General features: G+C 40.0%; 1 protein-coding gene across 1 annotated transcript in view; it reads right to left on the bottom strand.

Annotated features, from left to right (window-relative positions):
• Positions 1-17,118, bottom strand: part of LOC150085474 (zinc finger protein 385B-like) — a 206,598-nt gene that overhangs the window by 120,228 nt on the left and 69,252 nt on the right. Inside the window, exon 3 of the mRNA XM_090373286.1 lies at positions 9,468-9,540. Coding sequence (XP_090229412.1) covers positions 9,468-9,540 — 73 coding nt within the window. The remainder of the gene's footprint in view (positions 1-9,467; positions 9,541-17,118) is intronic.

The raw sequence follows: 17,118 nt of genomic DNA, 5'->3' as shown, positions 1-17,118 counted from the left end.
GGGTGAATGCCCTCAAATGATCTAAATTGAGGGCCCACCAAGCTCCCAGCGGCCCACATCAATGCCAGAGCCTGCACTTGATCATCACGCAACACAGCGGCAACCCCCAAGGCAGAATGCACTGGTCCCACAGGAACTAGTAGTTGTCGGTGACTCTATTGTCAAGGAAACAGGGAACATATTGTGTAAAAAGGATAGGTGGAATAGGACCAAGGTATATCAGGCAGGGGCAAAGGTTGATGACATTGTAGTACACATTGGCACTAATGATATTAAGAGTAGGAGACTGGCAGAATTAGTTAACTAGTAATTAGGGTTAAATTTGAAAGTGTCTGCAATTCTGCCCAGACAATACAGGAAGGAGTATATGATGAGAGCCTTGTCGATCAATTCGGCCCTGGAGAGATTGTGAACGGCTCAAGGGGTAGAATTTTTCTCAGCCTGGTCTATGCTTGTTAACAGGAGAGACTGCTTCTACAGGGATGGGATACACTTATATAGAAAGGGTGCAAGAATATCTGCTGATGCTATTGAGGCAGAGTTAGGTGGGTCGGAAAACTGCTAGCTTGGGGGGATACACGGACGAATAGATTAACAGTAGCCGCTGGCAGAGGTGAAAGCCATTCTTGCACTGCTTCTATTGGAATGAGCAGCAGCCTGGAAAACAAGATGCAGGGTATTAGCATTAGCATTAGTAGAGGCATATGATGCAAGAAAGCAAGCTTATTCAGCATCAGCCAAAAAAAAAAAAAAAAAACACACCACTCCCATTTCACCCCTCCGTTCGTTCGAAATACCTGTCCAGTTGAGCCTTAAATTTGTGTAGGCTATCAACTGCAACAACAAATGATGGAAGTCGGTTCCACCAACCAACCACCCGCTGGCCAAAGGCAAATTTCCGCACATCTATCGGACATCCGTCCTTCCTCAATTTGAATTTATGCCCTCTGAGGTGATTATTCTGAGCAAGAGGAAGAATCCCATTGGCATTGAGCATGCTCAAACCATTCAAAGCCTTATACACCTCTATCAGATCACCTCGCCGGTGCCTAGTCTCCAGACTCTGTAATTTGCAAAACTTAAGCCTTTCTTCGTAAGAGCAACCCTTTGTTCCATTCACTAATCTTGTTGCCCTTCTCTGTACCCGTTCCAGCAGCTCTACATCCTTCTTGAAATGAGGCTTCCAGACCTGTATACAGTACTCAAGATGTGGCCTAACCATTGCCTTATACAAGGGAATAATCACCTCATTATCCCTGCTAGAAAAATTCCTATATATATCATTGACAAGACACCATGAGCTACTCTTGCAGCTCGTCTGCACTGCTCAGAGAACTTCATATCTGCCTGCACAATTACCCCCAGGTCCTTTTCATTCTCCACCACTGTCAGTGTAGAAACGCAGAGTTGATACGTTGCTCTGGGGTTACTGTTTCCCATATGTAGTACTTTACATTTGTCAATGTTAAACTTCATTTGCCACCTCTCAGCCCATCTGTTCAACCTTTCCAGATCCTGTTTCAGCAGCATAGCGTCAGTAGTGTCCTTAACAACCCTGCCAACCTTTGTATCATCTGCAAACTTGGACATTAAACTTGATATACCATCATCAATATCATTCATAAACACCGAAAACAACAACGGACCCAACACTGAACCCTGAGGAACTCCACTAATAACATTAGTCTACGTTGAGCAGTGTCCATTGATTACCACTCTCTGTCTTCTGCCACTCAACCATCCCCTTATCCATAGCAGCAATTTGCCTCCAATGCCACACTGCTCCAATTTGTGCAGCAGTCTTCCATGTGCAACAGTATCAAAAGCCTTTCTAAGATCCAAATATATAATATCAAAGTTATTCCTTGCATCCAGTTCTTTTGTGACTACATCATAGTATCCAATCAAATTGGTCAGGCAAGACCTGCCCTTAACAAAACCATGCTGCGTCTGAGCTATAACTGAATTCTTGTCTAGATGATCCTGCAGTGCTTCTTTAACCAGTGCCTCCATTAATTTTCCTGGAACAGAAGTTAAACTAACAGGTCTATCATTACTTGTGTCAGCCTTTGATCCTCCTTTGTGAATTGGGGTTACATTTGCATATCTCCAGTCTATGGGTACCTCCCCTGAGTCCAAAGAAGCTCTCATAATTATGGCTAGGGGTTTGCTTACTTCCTTTGCTGCCTCCTTTAATATAACTGGATAGATCCCATCCACCCCAGGTGCCTTTTTTATGTTTATCCTCAACAATCTCTCCTCCACTTTCCTCTCAGTTATTACAAAATCATCTAGCTCACTGCCAATGTCTACTTTACCTACGTCATTCTCCTTCCTGAATAACTCCTCATACGTGAATGTAGATGCAAAATACTTGTTTAGATTGTTAGCCACCTGAGCAGGATCCTCAACTAACTGGATATTGAACCATCAAGTCCACTGGATATTGAACCATCAATATCCAGTGGACCAATCTGATTCATCCCTTTCCTTCTTGAGTTTAAATAGGTAAAGAACTCTTTTCTGTTTTTCTTTGCATCCTTTGCCAAAGATTTTTCGTAGTCTGCCTTTGCCTACCTAATCTCCTTTGTGACTTGGTTACAGACCAACTTATATCTATCATAGGCTTCCATGTCGCCCATTAATTTGTACGTATTCCATGCATTTTTCTTCTCTGCCACATGTCTCATTAGTTCATCTGACAACCATTTAGGCCTAAACCTTGAACAATATTTCTTAGTTGGTATGTAAAGCCTGGTAGCTTCCAAGATTAGTTCCTTGAATGCTTCCCATTTTGAGTTTGCTGTTGGTAACATCATCAGTTGGTCCCACTGTATAGAATTTAAATACTGTCTCAGACCATCATAGTCGCCTTTACGAAAACAAAAACCCTTCCCTTTACCTCTGATGGTAGTTACCTCCTTGAGTAAATCCCACTTCAACACACTGTGATCACTGCCACCTAGTGGTTCATTTATCTGCAGATTCTTAATGCATGAAGAATCACTACTTATAATCAGATCAAGAGTATTGCTCCCTCTTGTTGCCTCACGAACATGCTGATGTAGAAAACAATCATCCAATAAATCCACAAAAGCCTGGCTAGTGTGTGAGTGACCAACCCACAAATTCCAGTCAATATCTGGGAAATTAAAATCCCCCATTATAAGACTCTCTGATTTACTGGCCCACTCCATTTCCCTGTACAATATCTTAATATACTCATCAGAGTCATTAGGCCTATAGCACACTCCTACTCTCAATTTTGATTTCCCTATGCTTATGTCACACCAAACTGACTCGACACTGCCCTGTCTATCGATGTCGACTGGCTTCACTTCCTTGGATTTTATGTGTTTCTTAACTAATAGCATAACCCCTCCTCCCCTCCCCTCCTGTCCTGTCTATCCTTTCTATACACATTGTATTCCCCAAATTCCAGTTCCGCATTCCTTATATCTGTGTGACACCACGTCTCTGATATCCCAACAATATCTGCCTTTGATGTTTTGAGCAATACCTCAAATTCATCAAATTTATTTACCAAACTCCTAGCATTGGTGTACACGCAAGTATGCATGCACCTGTTTCTATTCTTAGCTACCCTAACACAACCCATGTGTTTACTTGTACCGCAATGACTCCCAGCAGTCTCTGAAATATCCTGCATCTTGTTTTTCAGGCTTCTGCTCATTTGCAAGAATCACTTCCACCTCTGCCAGTGGCTACTGTTAATCTATTAGTCCTTGTATCCCCCCCAACTAGCAGTTTTCCGACCCACCTAACACTGCCTTGACAGCATCAGCAAAAATTCTTGCACCCTTTCTATTTAAGTGTATCCCATCCCTGTAGAAGCAGTCTCTCCTGTTAACAAGTACAGACCAGGCTGAAAAAAATTCTACCCCTTGAGCCTTGCACAATCCCTCCAGGGCCGAATTGATCGACAAGGCTCTCATCATATACTCCCTCCTATCGTGTCTGGGCAGTATTGCAGACACTTTCAAATTCAACCCTAATTCACGGCTTTTTTTCAACAGTGACCTGTACTTGCTAAGTAATTCCGCCAGTCTCCTACTCTTAATATCATTAGTGCCAACGTGTACAACTATATCACCTTTTGTGCCCTTAAAAGATGATATCCGCTCTACAACGTCATCAACCTTTGCCCCTGGCAGACATACCCTGGTCCTATTCCACCTATCCTTTTTACAAAGCATGTTCCCCGTTTCCCTGACAATAGAGTCACCAACAACTACTAGTTCCTGTGGGACCAGCGCATTCTGCCTAGGGGGCTGCCTCTGTGTTGCATGATGATCAAGTGCAAGCTCTGGCGTTGTTGTGGGCAGCTGAGAGCTTGATGGGCCCCTCAATTTATTTCCTTCGAGGGCATCCACCCTGTCCTTCAAGCTCTCATAAAGGCCCACAACAACGCTGAGTTGTCGCCTGATTTCCTTGCACTCCTTACATCGTGCACACACAAAGACATCCCCCTTGGCAGTATCATGTCCCATACCCGACTGCTCCGCAAACATCAAGCAAACAGTGCATTTTAAAAGACTGTGATTCAGAGGGCAACTGCCCCCCTCAGTTCTCCCCTGAGCCACAGCACTCCCATTAGCTTGAGCCTTTCAGAGACTGCTGGGAGTCATTGCGGTACAAGTAAACACATGGGTTGTTTTAGGGTAGCTAAGAATATGACAGGTGCATGTATACTTGCATGTACACCAATGCTAGGAGTTTGGTAAATAAATTTGATCAATTTGAGGTGTTGGTCAAAACATCAAAGGCAGATATTGTTGGGATATCACAGACATGTTGTCACACAGATATAAGGAATGTAGAAATGGAATTGGAGAAGTACAATGTGTACAGGAAGGATGGATGGGATAAGAAGAGGAGGAAGAGTTATTAGTTAAGAAACACAAAATCCACGGAAGTGCAGCCAGTCGACATCACTGCACAGTGCAGTGTCGAGTCAGCTTGGTGTGACGTAATCACTGGGAAATCAAAACTGAGAGTAGGAGTGTGTTGTAGGCCTGTGTTACAGGAGTGTGTTATTCTGATGAGTATAAAAAAAACTGCACAGGGAAATAGAGTGGGCCAGTAAATCAGAGTCTTATAATGGGGGATTTTAATTTCCCGAATTTTGACTGGAATTTGTGGGTTGGTCATTCACATACTAGCAAGGCTTTTGTGGATTTATTGGATGACTGTTTTCTATATCAGCATGTTCGGGAGGCAACTAGAGGGAGTAATACACTTGATCTGATTATCAGTAGTGATTTTTCATGCATTAATATGCAGATAAAGGAATCACTAGGTGGCAGTCATCACAGTGTGCTCAAGTGGGATTTACTTTAAAGAGGTAACTACCATCAGGGGTAAAGGGAAGGGTTTTTGATTTTGGAAAAGGTGACTACGGAGGTATGAGACAGTATTTAAATTCTATACAGTGGGATAGAATATAACTGATGATGTTATGAACAGCAAATTCAAAATGGGAAGCATTCACAGAATTAATCTTGGAAGCTACTAGGCTTTACATACCAATAAGGAATATTGTTCAAGGTTTAGGCCTAATTGGATGTCAGATGAACTAATGAGACATGTAGCAGAGAAGAAAAATGCATGGGATACATATAAATTAATGGTAGATATAAGGCTGGTCTGTAACCAAGACACAAAGGAGATTAAGCATGCAAAGGCAGATTATGAGAAATCTTTGGCAAAGGATGCAAAGAAAAACAGCAAAGAGTTCTTTACCTATGTAAACTCTAGAAGGAAGGGGATGAATCAGAAGGTCCACTGGATATTGATGGTTCAACTGTTGATGATCCTGCTCATGTGGCTACAAACTAAATGACTATTCTGGATCCACATTCACACATGAGGAGTTATTCAGGGAGGGGAATGCCAGAGGTGAATTAAACTCTGGCAGTAAGCTAGATGATTTTGTAATAACTGAGAGGAAAGTGGAGGAGAAATTGTTGAAGATAAACATAAAAAAGGTACCCGGGGTTTGTGGGATCTATCCAGTTATATTAAAGGAGGCAACAAAGGAAGTAAGCAAACCCTTAGCCATAATTATGAGAGCTTCCTTGGACTCGGGATAGGTACCCATGGACTGGAGATGTGCAAATGTGACCCCAATCCACAAAGGAGGATCAAAGGGAGACACATGTAATTACAGACCTGTTAGTTTAACTTCTGTTCCAGGGAAATTAATGGAGGCACTGATTAAAGAAGCACTGCAGGATCATCTAGACAAGACTTCAGTTATAGCTCGAACACAGCATGGTTTTCTTAAGGGGAAGTCTTGTCTGACCAATTTGATTGGGTACTATGATGTGGTCACAGAGGAACTGGATACAGGGAATAACTGATATCATATATTTAGATCTTAGAAAGGTTTTTGATACTGTTGCACATGGAAGACTGCTGCACAAATTTACAAATTGGAGCAGAGTGGCATTGGAGGCAAATTACTGCTATGGATAAAGGGATGGTTGAGCAGGAGATGACAGAGAGAGTGGTAATCAATAGACACTGCTCTTCATGGACTAGTGTTATTAGTGGAGTCCCTCAGGGTTCAGTGCTGGGTCCACTGTGTTTTCTGTATTTATAAATGATACTGATGATGGTATATCAGGCTTAATGTCCAAGTCAGCAGATGATACGAAGGTTGGCAGGGTTGTTAAGGACACTAACACTAAGGACACTAATGACAGTATGCTGCAACAGGATCTAGAAAGTTGAGCAGATGGGCTGAAAGGTGGCAAATGAAGTTTAACATTGACAAATGTAAAGTACTACATATGGGAAGCAGTAACCCCAGAGTAATGTATGAACTCTGTGATACTACACTCTTAGTGGTAGAGAATGAAAAGCATCTGGGGGTAATTGTGCAGGCAGATATGAAGTTTACTGAGCAGTGCAGATGGTCTTCAAGAGTAGCTCATGGTGTCTTGTCAATGATATACAGGAATTTTTCCAGCAGGGATAAGGAGGTGGTTATCCCCTTGTATACGGCAATGGTCAGGCCACACCTTGAGTACTACTGTATACAGATCTGGAGGCCTCATTTTAAGAAGGATGTAGAGCTGTTGGACTAGTACAGAGAAGGGCAACAAGATTAGTGAATGGAACAAAGGGTTGCTCTTACGAAGAAAGGCTTAAGTTTTGCAAATTATACAGTGTCTGGAGACTAGGCACCTGCGAGGTGATCTGACTGAGGTGTATAAAGTCTTGAATGGTTTGAGCATGCTCAATGCTGATGGGATTCTTCGTCTTGCTCAGAATACTTGCCTTAGAGGCCATAAATTCAAATTGAGGAAAGACAGTTGTAGGATAGATGTGCTGAAGTTTGCCTTTAGCCAGCGAGTGGTTGATTGCTGGAACACACTTCCATCTTTTGTTGTGGAAGTTGATAGCCTAAATAAATTTAAGGCTGTGCTGGACAGGTATTTGGAACGAAGGGAGGGGTGAAATGGAAGAGGTTGGTTTTTTTTTATTTTTTTGGGCTGATGCTGCATAAGCTTGCTTTCTAATGCTAATGCTAATATACGTAACACACTATTATTAATCAAGGCAATTCCAATAAAATAAACACCTAAGAGTAATAAATTAACAACTCTAAAGTATATTATACTGTATACACAGACGAGAATTAAAATAATATTATTATTCTCCATTTATATATATATTTTTTTTTTCTTAAAACACTTTTATGTTTGTCTCTGGAGTGTGACCATCACCACATAAGACATTCATTTTGTCTTCTCCCAAACTACTTCTGAACTCACATCTGCTCATATGCTGAGATCTAAAAGATTGCATGTCATGTAGCCTGAATGAATATTTAAACAACAAACAGTTTCATCTGCATATTCTTGCTCTCCATGACACATTAGGAATAATATCTATACTGGGATTCACCTCACTCAACTGAAGAATCAGTGTGAATTGTTGCTAGGGCAAAGGTTGGTCACCAACTTGTAACTCCTGATAAATCACTCCATCACAGTTCAACCATGTGTTGTTTCTGACTGGTTATGTAGTAACCACTCCTCTTAAAGTGGGCTCAACATAACTGTTCTGCAGCTCACCATTCCACAAGTAGAAGTAAGTGTACTTTATATGTCAGGTAAGGACAATCATTCTCTGTTATCTTAGAGATACTATAGAGATCTGTTGACTACCCTACTTAACCAGGGCCAAACTTTCTCTACACAGCCCACTGAGATGCCAAGGAGAACAACCTCTCTTCTACCCAAAAAACATCTTTTAAGAACATTAATGTGAACTTGTGACCGGTAATTTTGTTTAATTTTTTTTTTTTGTGTTTAATTTTGGTCATTCTAAAATTTACCTTTAACAGTTTGTCAATGACTCTGAAGGGTCCCTCTGCAATTTTTTCTACCCTCCAAAATATAGTTAATCTTGCAATAGTTTCTGCAGTGGTTTAATGTTCATAGTTTTTGTACAGAAACTGCACGTGAAAACTTGTCAGGTGACCTGCTGCCATCTTTGCAACTATTTGGCTTTTTCTTGAAGAGTGGCATGGTACCTAACAAGTGCCAATTCTGTGTTTGTTTATAGTTAAGTTATTTGGTTTTCTTCTCCTACTAGTTCAATAATACCCATAGAGTTGGTTTTGAAAGATTTATTGCTGTTTTCGCATAGTAAAGATGAAAGCACAAAACAAAATTAGCAAAGGCTGCCTTTACTAATTTAGTTACAGGGAAGGGTGGTGTTTTGACTCTTACTTCTAGACTGTAGTGGCAATGCCAGCTACAAGAGCTGACATTCTGTACATTTATTTTCTTTGAAAATAAATCTTTAGTAATATTAGTTTTTAATAAATTTAAGTGTTTTTTTATCAATCTTTATTGCTTTCTAAATTGAGAGGTATCAGCCCTGGGTTTAATGAACAATAATGCATGTTCACTCAGCTGCTCTAGTAATCCAGTACATTCAAGGAGTACACCCCATATGGAATAATCAGCAACATTCCTAGGCCTCAATGCAACCTGGAATGCTTGGGATGCTCTAGACTTGAGGCCTTCCTGAGAGTTATTTCAGAGTACCCCCGCCACCCTCCAAGAAACTTCAATGGGCATATATCAGATATTATGCAAGAACTAGAATTGATGCCTGCAATACTCAATGGAGTATGCTTCCATAAATTAGAGGTATAATTTTTAGCTGCTCACAAAGTCATCTGCATAACTCTGATTTCAAACAAAAATTGGTGTAGTCTGAGCATTATTAAGATGCAATCAAATGAGTCTCACTAACATTTTGCCATAATCTAATATATGCCTCTGCTAATGCTAATACAGTTTTGATTAATTTATGTATTTGTTCCTTAACTTTTGAGCACATGTTATATTAGCTTTAGTTTACCACAAATTTTTAACTAAACAAGAACATTCTAACAGAAAAAATGTTATAAGGTTAAGACTTACTCGTGGTTTTGCTATGGGAAGTTTGCCCATTACATTATCCAGCACTGCTTGTGTTACAGGATCGTTATTTGTTCTGAAATAAGAATAAATATCAGTGAAAAGTTTATTAAGATATATTTCAACATTACTTTCAAATGTCTGATAATTACCTTTACTTTGGAACAATACTTGCTTAAGAATATTGCAAGAGGTCATATAGAAATCAGAAAGTGTTATAGAAAACTCAAAACCTTCGTAGGTATAACTCTTCTTATATATTTATTTCTTCGTGCTTTCATCAATTAATTAGCTGTTCTTCAATTACAGTATATGGGTGCAATTACAAATTCACAGATGTGTGTCATATTTACTAGAAAGCAATATTTTCTTTGCCTTATTGGAGAATACTAAATTTACAAAAGAATGTAAATGCAGTCAGAGAAAATAACTATACAGATAAGACAAAATTATCAGCATATAATCAAGGATCAATGCTAGTAAGTTAAACTTGAACATTTCTATTTCCTCTTACAAAAGTTCTGTCAAAATTTAATTAGTTACAAAATATCAGAAATTATTTTTATTCAATGAATTAGTAAATATTAAGAGGAATAATAACAATTTTATTTATTTAGAGTTTGTTGAATGAGACTGTTCATTTAACATAATACCTCCTGAGCTCAATTTGAATTTTATTTTATTATTATTTTTTTAATGAAATTCCCAAACATGAAAAGTATTACAGCCTATAGTACTTAGTACCATTCATGGGTTGAATAACTGAAAAAGATGGAAGGTACTTATTCACATTTGATTTCAATTTCTGTTGATTGTAATTTTTGAGAAATACATATGAAAGCAGGCTGTCCCAGAAAGGAGAATGGATAAATGAGAAAGAGCTGGTTCTTGTGTTTGGATTGGAATAGTAAATGGATGCCGACTGGCTGCAGCACGTGTTCAGACAGGTTCGAAAGATAGTGGGAAAATTACAGATGCCAATTAAGAACAAGTGCCCAAGAAGAAGGAAGTATCTATAGAAAACACACAAAGCAGAAATTGAAAGTTTATAATGCAAAGAGTGGGGAAACTTTGCTAGAGATATGTTTCTGAATGGAGTCCAGAAGCTTGAGAGAGATTTTGGAAATGCTATCCCAGATGTGGAAACAAAAGTTCAGTGTAGAACAATTCAAGGTTTCTACAGAGTGAGTAGTTAGAAATTGGTGTAATTCCAAAGAGAGATATATCAGATGTGGCAATAAAAAGAACACAAAGTGAAGATGCTCAAAAATGATTTTATTTTTATTCAAAGTAATTGCAACGTGATTGAATGCACTTATTACACCGTTCAAGAAGTTTCTAAAAAGTCAGCAAAGGCATCCAAAGATATGTTATTCAGTTCTGCAATTAAGTTTGTCCTCGACATCCTGAAATCTCTTTCTTTTATGTACAGTTTCCACCTTGGGAAAGAGGAAGAAGTCTGCTGGTGCTTGATCAGGAGAGTATGGTGAATAGTTGATCAGTACAATGCAATGTTTCATCAGAAATGGCTTCCCAACAAGTGCAGAATGGGAAGGACATTGTCATCATGCAAAATTGTGACGTCACCCAGGAAATGCACTTCAATAGGCTTTGGAGCACTTGTACACAGAGCGTAGCATTGGCTCTCTCCTCTTCAGGTACAAATTCCTTGCGAATCACAGCCTGTTTGTCGAAAAACACAATCAGCATCATCTTGATCCTGGACCTCTGTAAATGAAACTATCTGGGCCTTGGTGATGATTTTGAAGTTCAGTGCATGCTCTGACACTTCGTCTCTGGGTCATATTGAAACACCCAACATGCATCTCCATAACAATACAGTCAAGGTAATTAAGGATTTTCTTCACAAGCCTGAAAGAAGTCTTCGCATAATGACACTCTTCGTTGCTTCTACACCATGAGGTTGTGTGGCATGAATTTTGTAGAGACCTTTTCCCTAAACCTTTATGCAGAATTTGATGAAGCATCTCTTATTCATATCCAACTCATTAGCCATCATTCTGAGGATCAGATGATCACTTGCCACAATTTCTCAAACTCTTTTGCAACTCTGTCCTCATTTCGAGTGATTGATGGATGTCGACTTCTAAGGTTATCACAAACATCCTCATGTCCATTACTGAATCACTTATGCTATTCAAATACACTTGTATGAGTTTTAATGTTTCATAACCATAAACAGTTTTTAACATTTCAGATTTTCCCACTTTAAACCTAATGAAACTGGTTTTTAATAGGAACCTGACAGCCTACTGGATAACTTTGTACCACTTTTTGTCAGTATAAGTTTGAACTACAACATCCCGCTTCCGTTTATTTTCAAGCTCATCAAACATGACAGCAACCATCTAGGAACTTTATTGCCACACCTCATATGATTTAGTCTACAAATCTGAGTGTCATCAAAGATGAGCACAGAAGCAGTAGACACTGTTGTGCAAAAAATAAGATGGGAGTTTAGAAAGATCAAAATTAAGTAAATTTTTTTGCCCCACTGGAGGATTACCCGGAGATTGGCATTTAAGGAAGTGGATATTTGAGAAGTTGAGTGCTTGTGCAAGACAGGGTTTCTCAAACTAGAAAGTGGAATGTAGAGTGCAATCATCAGCAAAATTATGGAACGGACTTTCCAGTCAGTGGAAGGTCATTAATATCCAAGAGGAAGAACTAAACCAAATCCTCGGAAATAGCAGCACTGGCGAAATTAGAAGACAGAGAGAAGATTACCGTCATGTGCAGTGAATGTTTGGAGAGAAAACTTGACAGCGGCAAAAGACAGTCAGAAGACCATAAGACAAGAGCTTATTTAAAACTTTAATGCAAAACATGATCAAAAGCCTTAGTCGTGAAAAATTGGTTGACTTTAAAAAGCTAACCACCAGTGGATCTAACACTGATGGAATCCATAATGGTGATCAGTGAGCTTATGAGTTTCAAAGCAGTTTAAGAGCTGGCAGCTAACGGATTTCTCTATTACTCTGGAAAGAGTAATGGTAAGCCCAGTAAAGGTATAACAGTACAAGAACAATTTGTCATTCGTCTTAGGAATTGTAAAGTAGAAGGAAAAACACCAGTGGAACAAAAAAATGTGAAAAGGTGACAAAGAATAGGAGCAAGCACAGGAGCACATATTTTGAAAACAAGTGGAAAAATGCCATTAGGACCAGGAGCTTTCTTGGAAACAAGTTTGTTCGGAGTTCTTTTAATATCCGTCTACTGGAAGACCAGTAGGTGAACTACAGGATATACCAAGTGAACTGTAGTACAGTAGGAGGTATTTTTCCAAGATCATCGATACGAGATTTATGAGAAAAGCAGTATGCTGGCAAGTCTTCCTTTGGAGAAGTACTTTTTAAAATACATAGTGCAATATGCTGAGGATGCAACGGACAGAAATCGCAACCAACAGCTTTGGAAAAAAGACCAGAATGCTCACTGCCATTTGGACAAGAAGCAAGTTTTCTACTCTTAGCCTTTTCCAAACTTGGTTTGGAAAAGGCTACGAGTAGATAACTCTTCAGCTTCGTGTCATGAAAAACTGGTTGAAGCTTTAATATAGGCAGAAAATGAAGCTGAATATTTGGATACAAGCCAACTGTAATATGCTACTTTCTTATCTAAAACAACCTTTTATTGGAAAACCAAGGCTTTCGTGGACTTCTACTATTAATAGAATTCTTGATGTAATCATACACAAGGACAATGGAATGTCTGAGCTCCCGGAGCAGGTGGAAATTAAATCTAAAAATTCAACTTTTATTGGGCAGTTGAGAAGCTTCCTTTCACATTTGAAAAGGTAGATGGCAATAAATTCAATGTGCTCTGGAAAATATCCAAGTTTGATGGTCTTGAGGTGGATGTCCTCAAAAGAGCCTGGAAAGTTGCTTCTGCTTCTATTCTCAAGCTGTTTAGTAATTCTTGTCTTCGACGTGGAGTTTTTCCGAAAGACTGGAAAATTACAAATCTTAAGTTTCTCCTTAAACATCCAGAGACACCTCAGGAAGACCCAGCTTCCTACAGGCCCATTGCCTTGCTTCCAGTTTTCTGTAAGGCACTGGAAAAAGAAATCGTTAATCAGCTATTATTTATTCACACCAATAAAGCATTGTAGTCTCTGGATCAATTTGGTTTTACTCGTGGCAAGGGGACCACAGATGCAATTTTTGTCTTTGAAGTTGTCACAGACATTCTCTCAGATATGCCAGACAAGCTTAACTTGTTACCTGGGAGTCTAAAACGCTGATGGAACTGATATTCGGGTGACACTCAAGTCAAGTGGACCCAATTTCGGCGAAGTCCGGACGGTCTATGACAGCCGAATCCTCTGCTTGCACCTTCACGATGGTGGGACTGTTAGTAATCCTGGGTATAACCTCCACACACAAGTACATGGTGGGTGACCACCCAGGTAAGTGTGAACCAACGTAAGCACGGTACGAGGTGTAGCGCCCACACCACGGGGAGGAATGCCGCCCCTCTATGTTACAAGGCAGTACTAGGCAGTAGATGACTCTCATCAACCGGTGCAATACCACCACTTTGCTTATTGGAGGCTTGAAGTGGTGGAACCCATGTTTAGTCTCTAGAGCTAAGTTCCAGTCAACCCTTCCCTATCTCTTCCATCATGCAGTATGACTGATGACTTTTGAGGTTATGACGAACATCCTGGCGAGACCCAATATTCCTTACATTTCGAGGGTACAGCTCTAAAAAAAGTGTTCGCAGGCCAGCCGCTAGTTAGTACACCGGACCGAACCTATTGGTAACTCTCTAGGAGGCTTCCGGATCAGCTAATGTATAATCTTGCTACCTGTACTCTGCCAGATAGTGACTGGAGTGAGTCCAAGTAGTGTGTATGCAGGGAGCATTGTCGAGGCCATGTTATGTCAAGGACCTGGGTATATTCTCACCATGTGTATGCCATATCCAAAAATTTCATTACTTCATACAGCAGGTCCCACCCACTTTTTCTTACTATTGAATACAACATGAATTGTCAAACTAATAGAGCAAGCTTATCTGCGAAAAGATCTAAACCTCCCAAGCACTTCTTGATTAATTTCACACATATACGTGGTCTCAATTCTAATCTCAGCGATGTCCATTTCCACTTGCAGTCTACCAAATCCCATGTACTTTTTCTGAATCTCAGTTATCGGTTGATTCAATTCAACTACTGCTCATCTCAGATGCCCAAATTATTCGCTGTATGATTCCTTTCACCTCATAGGTGGTACTTGTACATATGTCCATTCTGATATTCCCTGTCAGAGACTTGGCAATTTGGAATCTCCTCTCTTTGATCTTCTCTGGCTTAAAATCTCTCTAACTCATTGTGTCAAATTCATCTGTTGTCTCTACCGTTCTCCCAACTCCACTAATCACTTCGAGCTCTTTGACTTCCTCTCTTTGCAACTTGACTTTCTCCAGTCCAACTTTCCTAACAGTGAGGTAATTTTCCTTGGTGACCTTAATGTTCACAACTCCAGCTGGCTTCCGTTTTCTAGTCACACCGATCCAGTTGGTCGAGATGCTGAGGCTTTTGCAATTACTAATGACCTTGCACAGATTGTTCATTTACATGCAAGAATACCAGACAATCCTAACCATACAGCCAACACGCTTGATCTTTTTCTCACAAAACTTTTCTAAGTACATGGTTGAAGTAAGAGGTCCTTTAGGCACTTCAGATCACAACTTGGTGATTGTCTCTTCTCCGATGGAGCCTTTATCTCAGGGCTATTCCCTACCTTGTGTTGTTTGGCATTACATGAATGCAAAATGGGATGACCTGTGAGATTTCTTTTCTTCTTTTCCTTGGTCGGATTACTGTTTCAAAACTTCTGATGTCAACGTTTGCTCAGATCGTATCAGTGAAATTATTCTTGCAGGAATGGAATCCTTTATCCCACACTCCACTTTAAAATCTTGTCCTTTATCTAAACCTTGGTTTTCCAATAAATGTGCTAAGGCTGTTGAAGAGAAGAATGTTGCATATCGTAATTGGCTTGTTTCTGATTCTTCAGTTTCATTTTCTGCCTACACCAAAGCTCGCAACAATAGTAAAGCAGTTATTAATCAATCCAAACTAGATTTTGAACAGGCTAAGAGTAGAAAACTTGCTTCTTGCCCTAATGGTAGCCGAGCATTCTGGTCTCTTGCTAAAGCTATTGGCCGCAACTTTTGCCTATCTCTGCTCCCACCTCTGCCCAAACCAGATGGTTCTGTTGTCATTTCAGCCAAGGATAAAGCCGACCTGCTAGCATCCCATTTTTCTTCCAACTCATGCATTAATGATCTTGGTAAAACACCTCCCACCATTCCCAACGCACTCCATTCAATGCCTCCTGTGGTCTTCCGTCGAAAGGATGTCAGAAGGATTTTGATGAATCTTGATGCTAAGAAAGCTCCAGGTCCTGATGGTATTTCTCCACTTGTTCTCAAAACCTGTGATTCTGAACTTACACCTATTCTTTGCCGCTTTTTTCACTTTCTTATTCCAAAGGTGTTTTTCCTTCTGCTTGGAAATTTCCTCATACCCAGCCAGTTCCTAAAAAGGGTGACAAATCCCTCCCATCCAATTATCATCCCATTGCAATTACTTCTACTCTTTCTAAAGTAATGGAGAAATCAATTAACCGCCGACCCTTAAACTACCTAGAAACCTTCCATCTGATCAATGATCGCCAGTATGGATTCCGTCAGTGTCGATCCACTGGTGATATTCTGGCTTATGTTACCCATTTATGGACTAATTCAATGGAAAGGTTCGGTGAAACACAAGTAGTTGCTCTTAACATCTCAAAGGCTTTCGATCGTGTTTGGTATAAAGGTCTTCTAAACAAACTTCCATCTTATGGTTTGCCAACTGTTTTTAGTAATTGGTTATCCAGTTTTCTCTCTGATCGCTCACTGAGGGTGATGGTAGATGGCTCTCTGTCTTCTAACTTCTCCACTAATGCCGGTGTCCCCCAAGGTTCAGTTCTTTCCCCCACTCTTTTCCTCTTGTATATTAATGACCTTCTTCCATTGACTGGAAATCGTATCCATAGTTTTGCCGATGATAGCACATTGAATTCTACTTTCCATTTTGAGAAACCTTGCCCTGCTCAATCAGCTTAAATTTCTCGAAAATCTGCTACCAAATCCTTAAATGCCGATCTTCAGGTAATTCTCCAGTGGGGCAAAGACAAATTAGTTGATTTCAACCCTTCTAAAACTCAGTCTTGTCTTATATCTCTCAAAAAGGATTCTTCCACTCCTATGCTTATCTTTAGTGACACTCCGATTTCTAGGCAAAATGATATATCTGTTTTGGGGATTACCCCGACTTCTAATCTCTCTTGGCACAAGCACATTACAAATATTGCTTCCTCTACATCTAAAAAACTTGGTTTTCTCTTTCGCTCTCGGCGTTACTTTTCTTTAAAACAGCTGCTCACTCTGTATAAATCGCAAATCGCCCTGCCATGGAATATTGTTCCCACATCTGGGGCGGTGCCCCCAAAACCTCTCTCAAGCTTCTGGATTTCATTCAGAAGAGGGCAGTTAGGTTAATTAATGATTCATCTCTAACAGAGTCTCTCCACTTGCTGTCTAATTGACGTACTGTTTCTGCTGCATGCCTCTTCTA

This window comes from Mastigoproctus giganteus, chromosome 5 (genome assembly GCF_048544385.1).
Source record: "Mastigoproctus giganteus isolate SK-2022 chromosome 5, ASM4854438v1, whole genome shotgun sequence".
In the NCBI taxonomy this organism is placed as follows: Eukaryota; Metazoa; Arthropoda; class Arachnida; order Uropygi; family Thelyphonidae; genus Mastigoproctus; species Mastigoproctus giganteus.
Note: the sequence above shows the minus strand (reverse complement) of the source record. Positions and strands in the feature narration are given on the sequence as shown.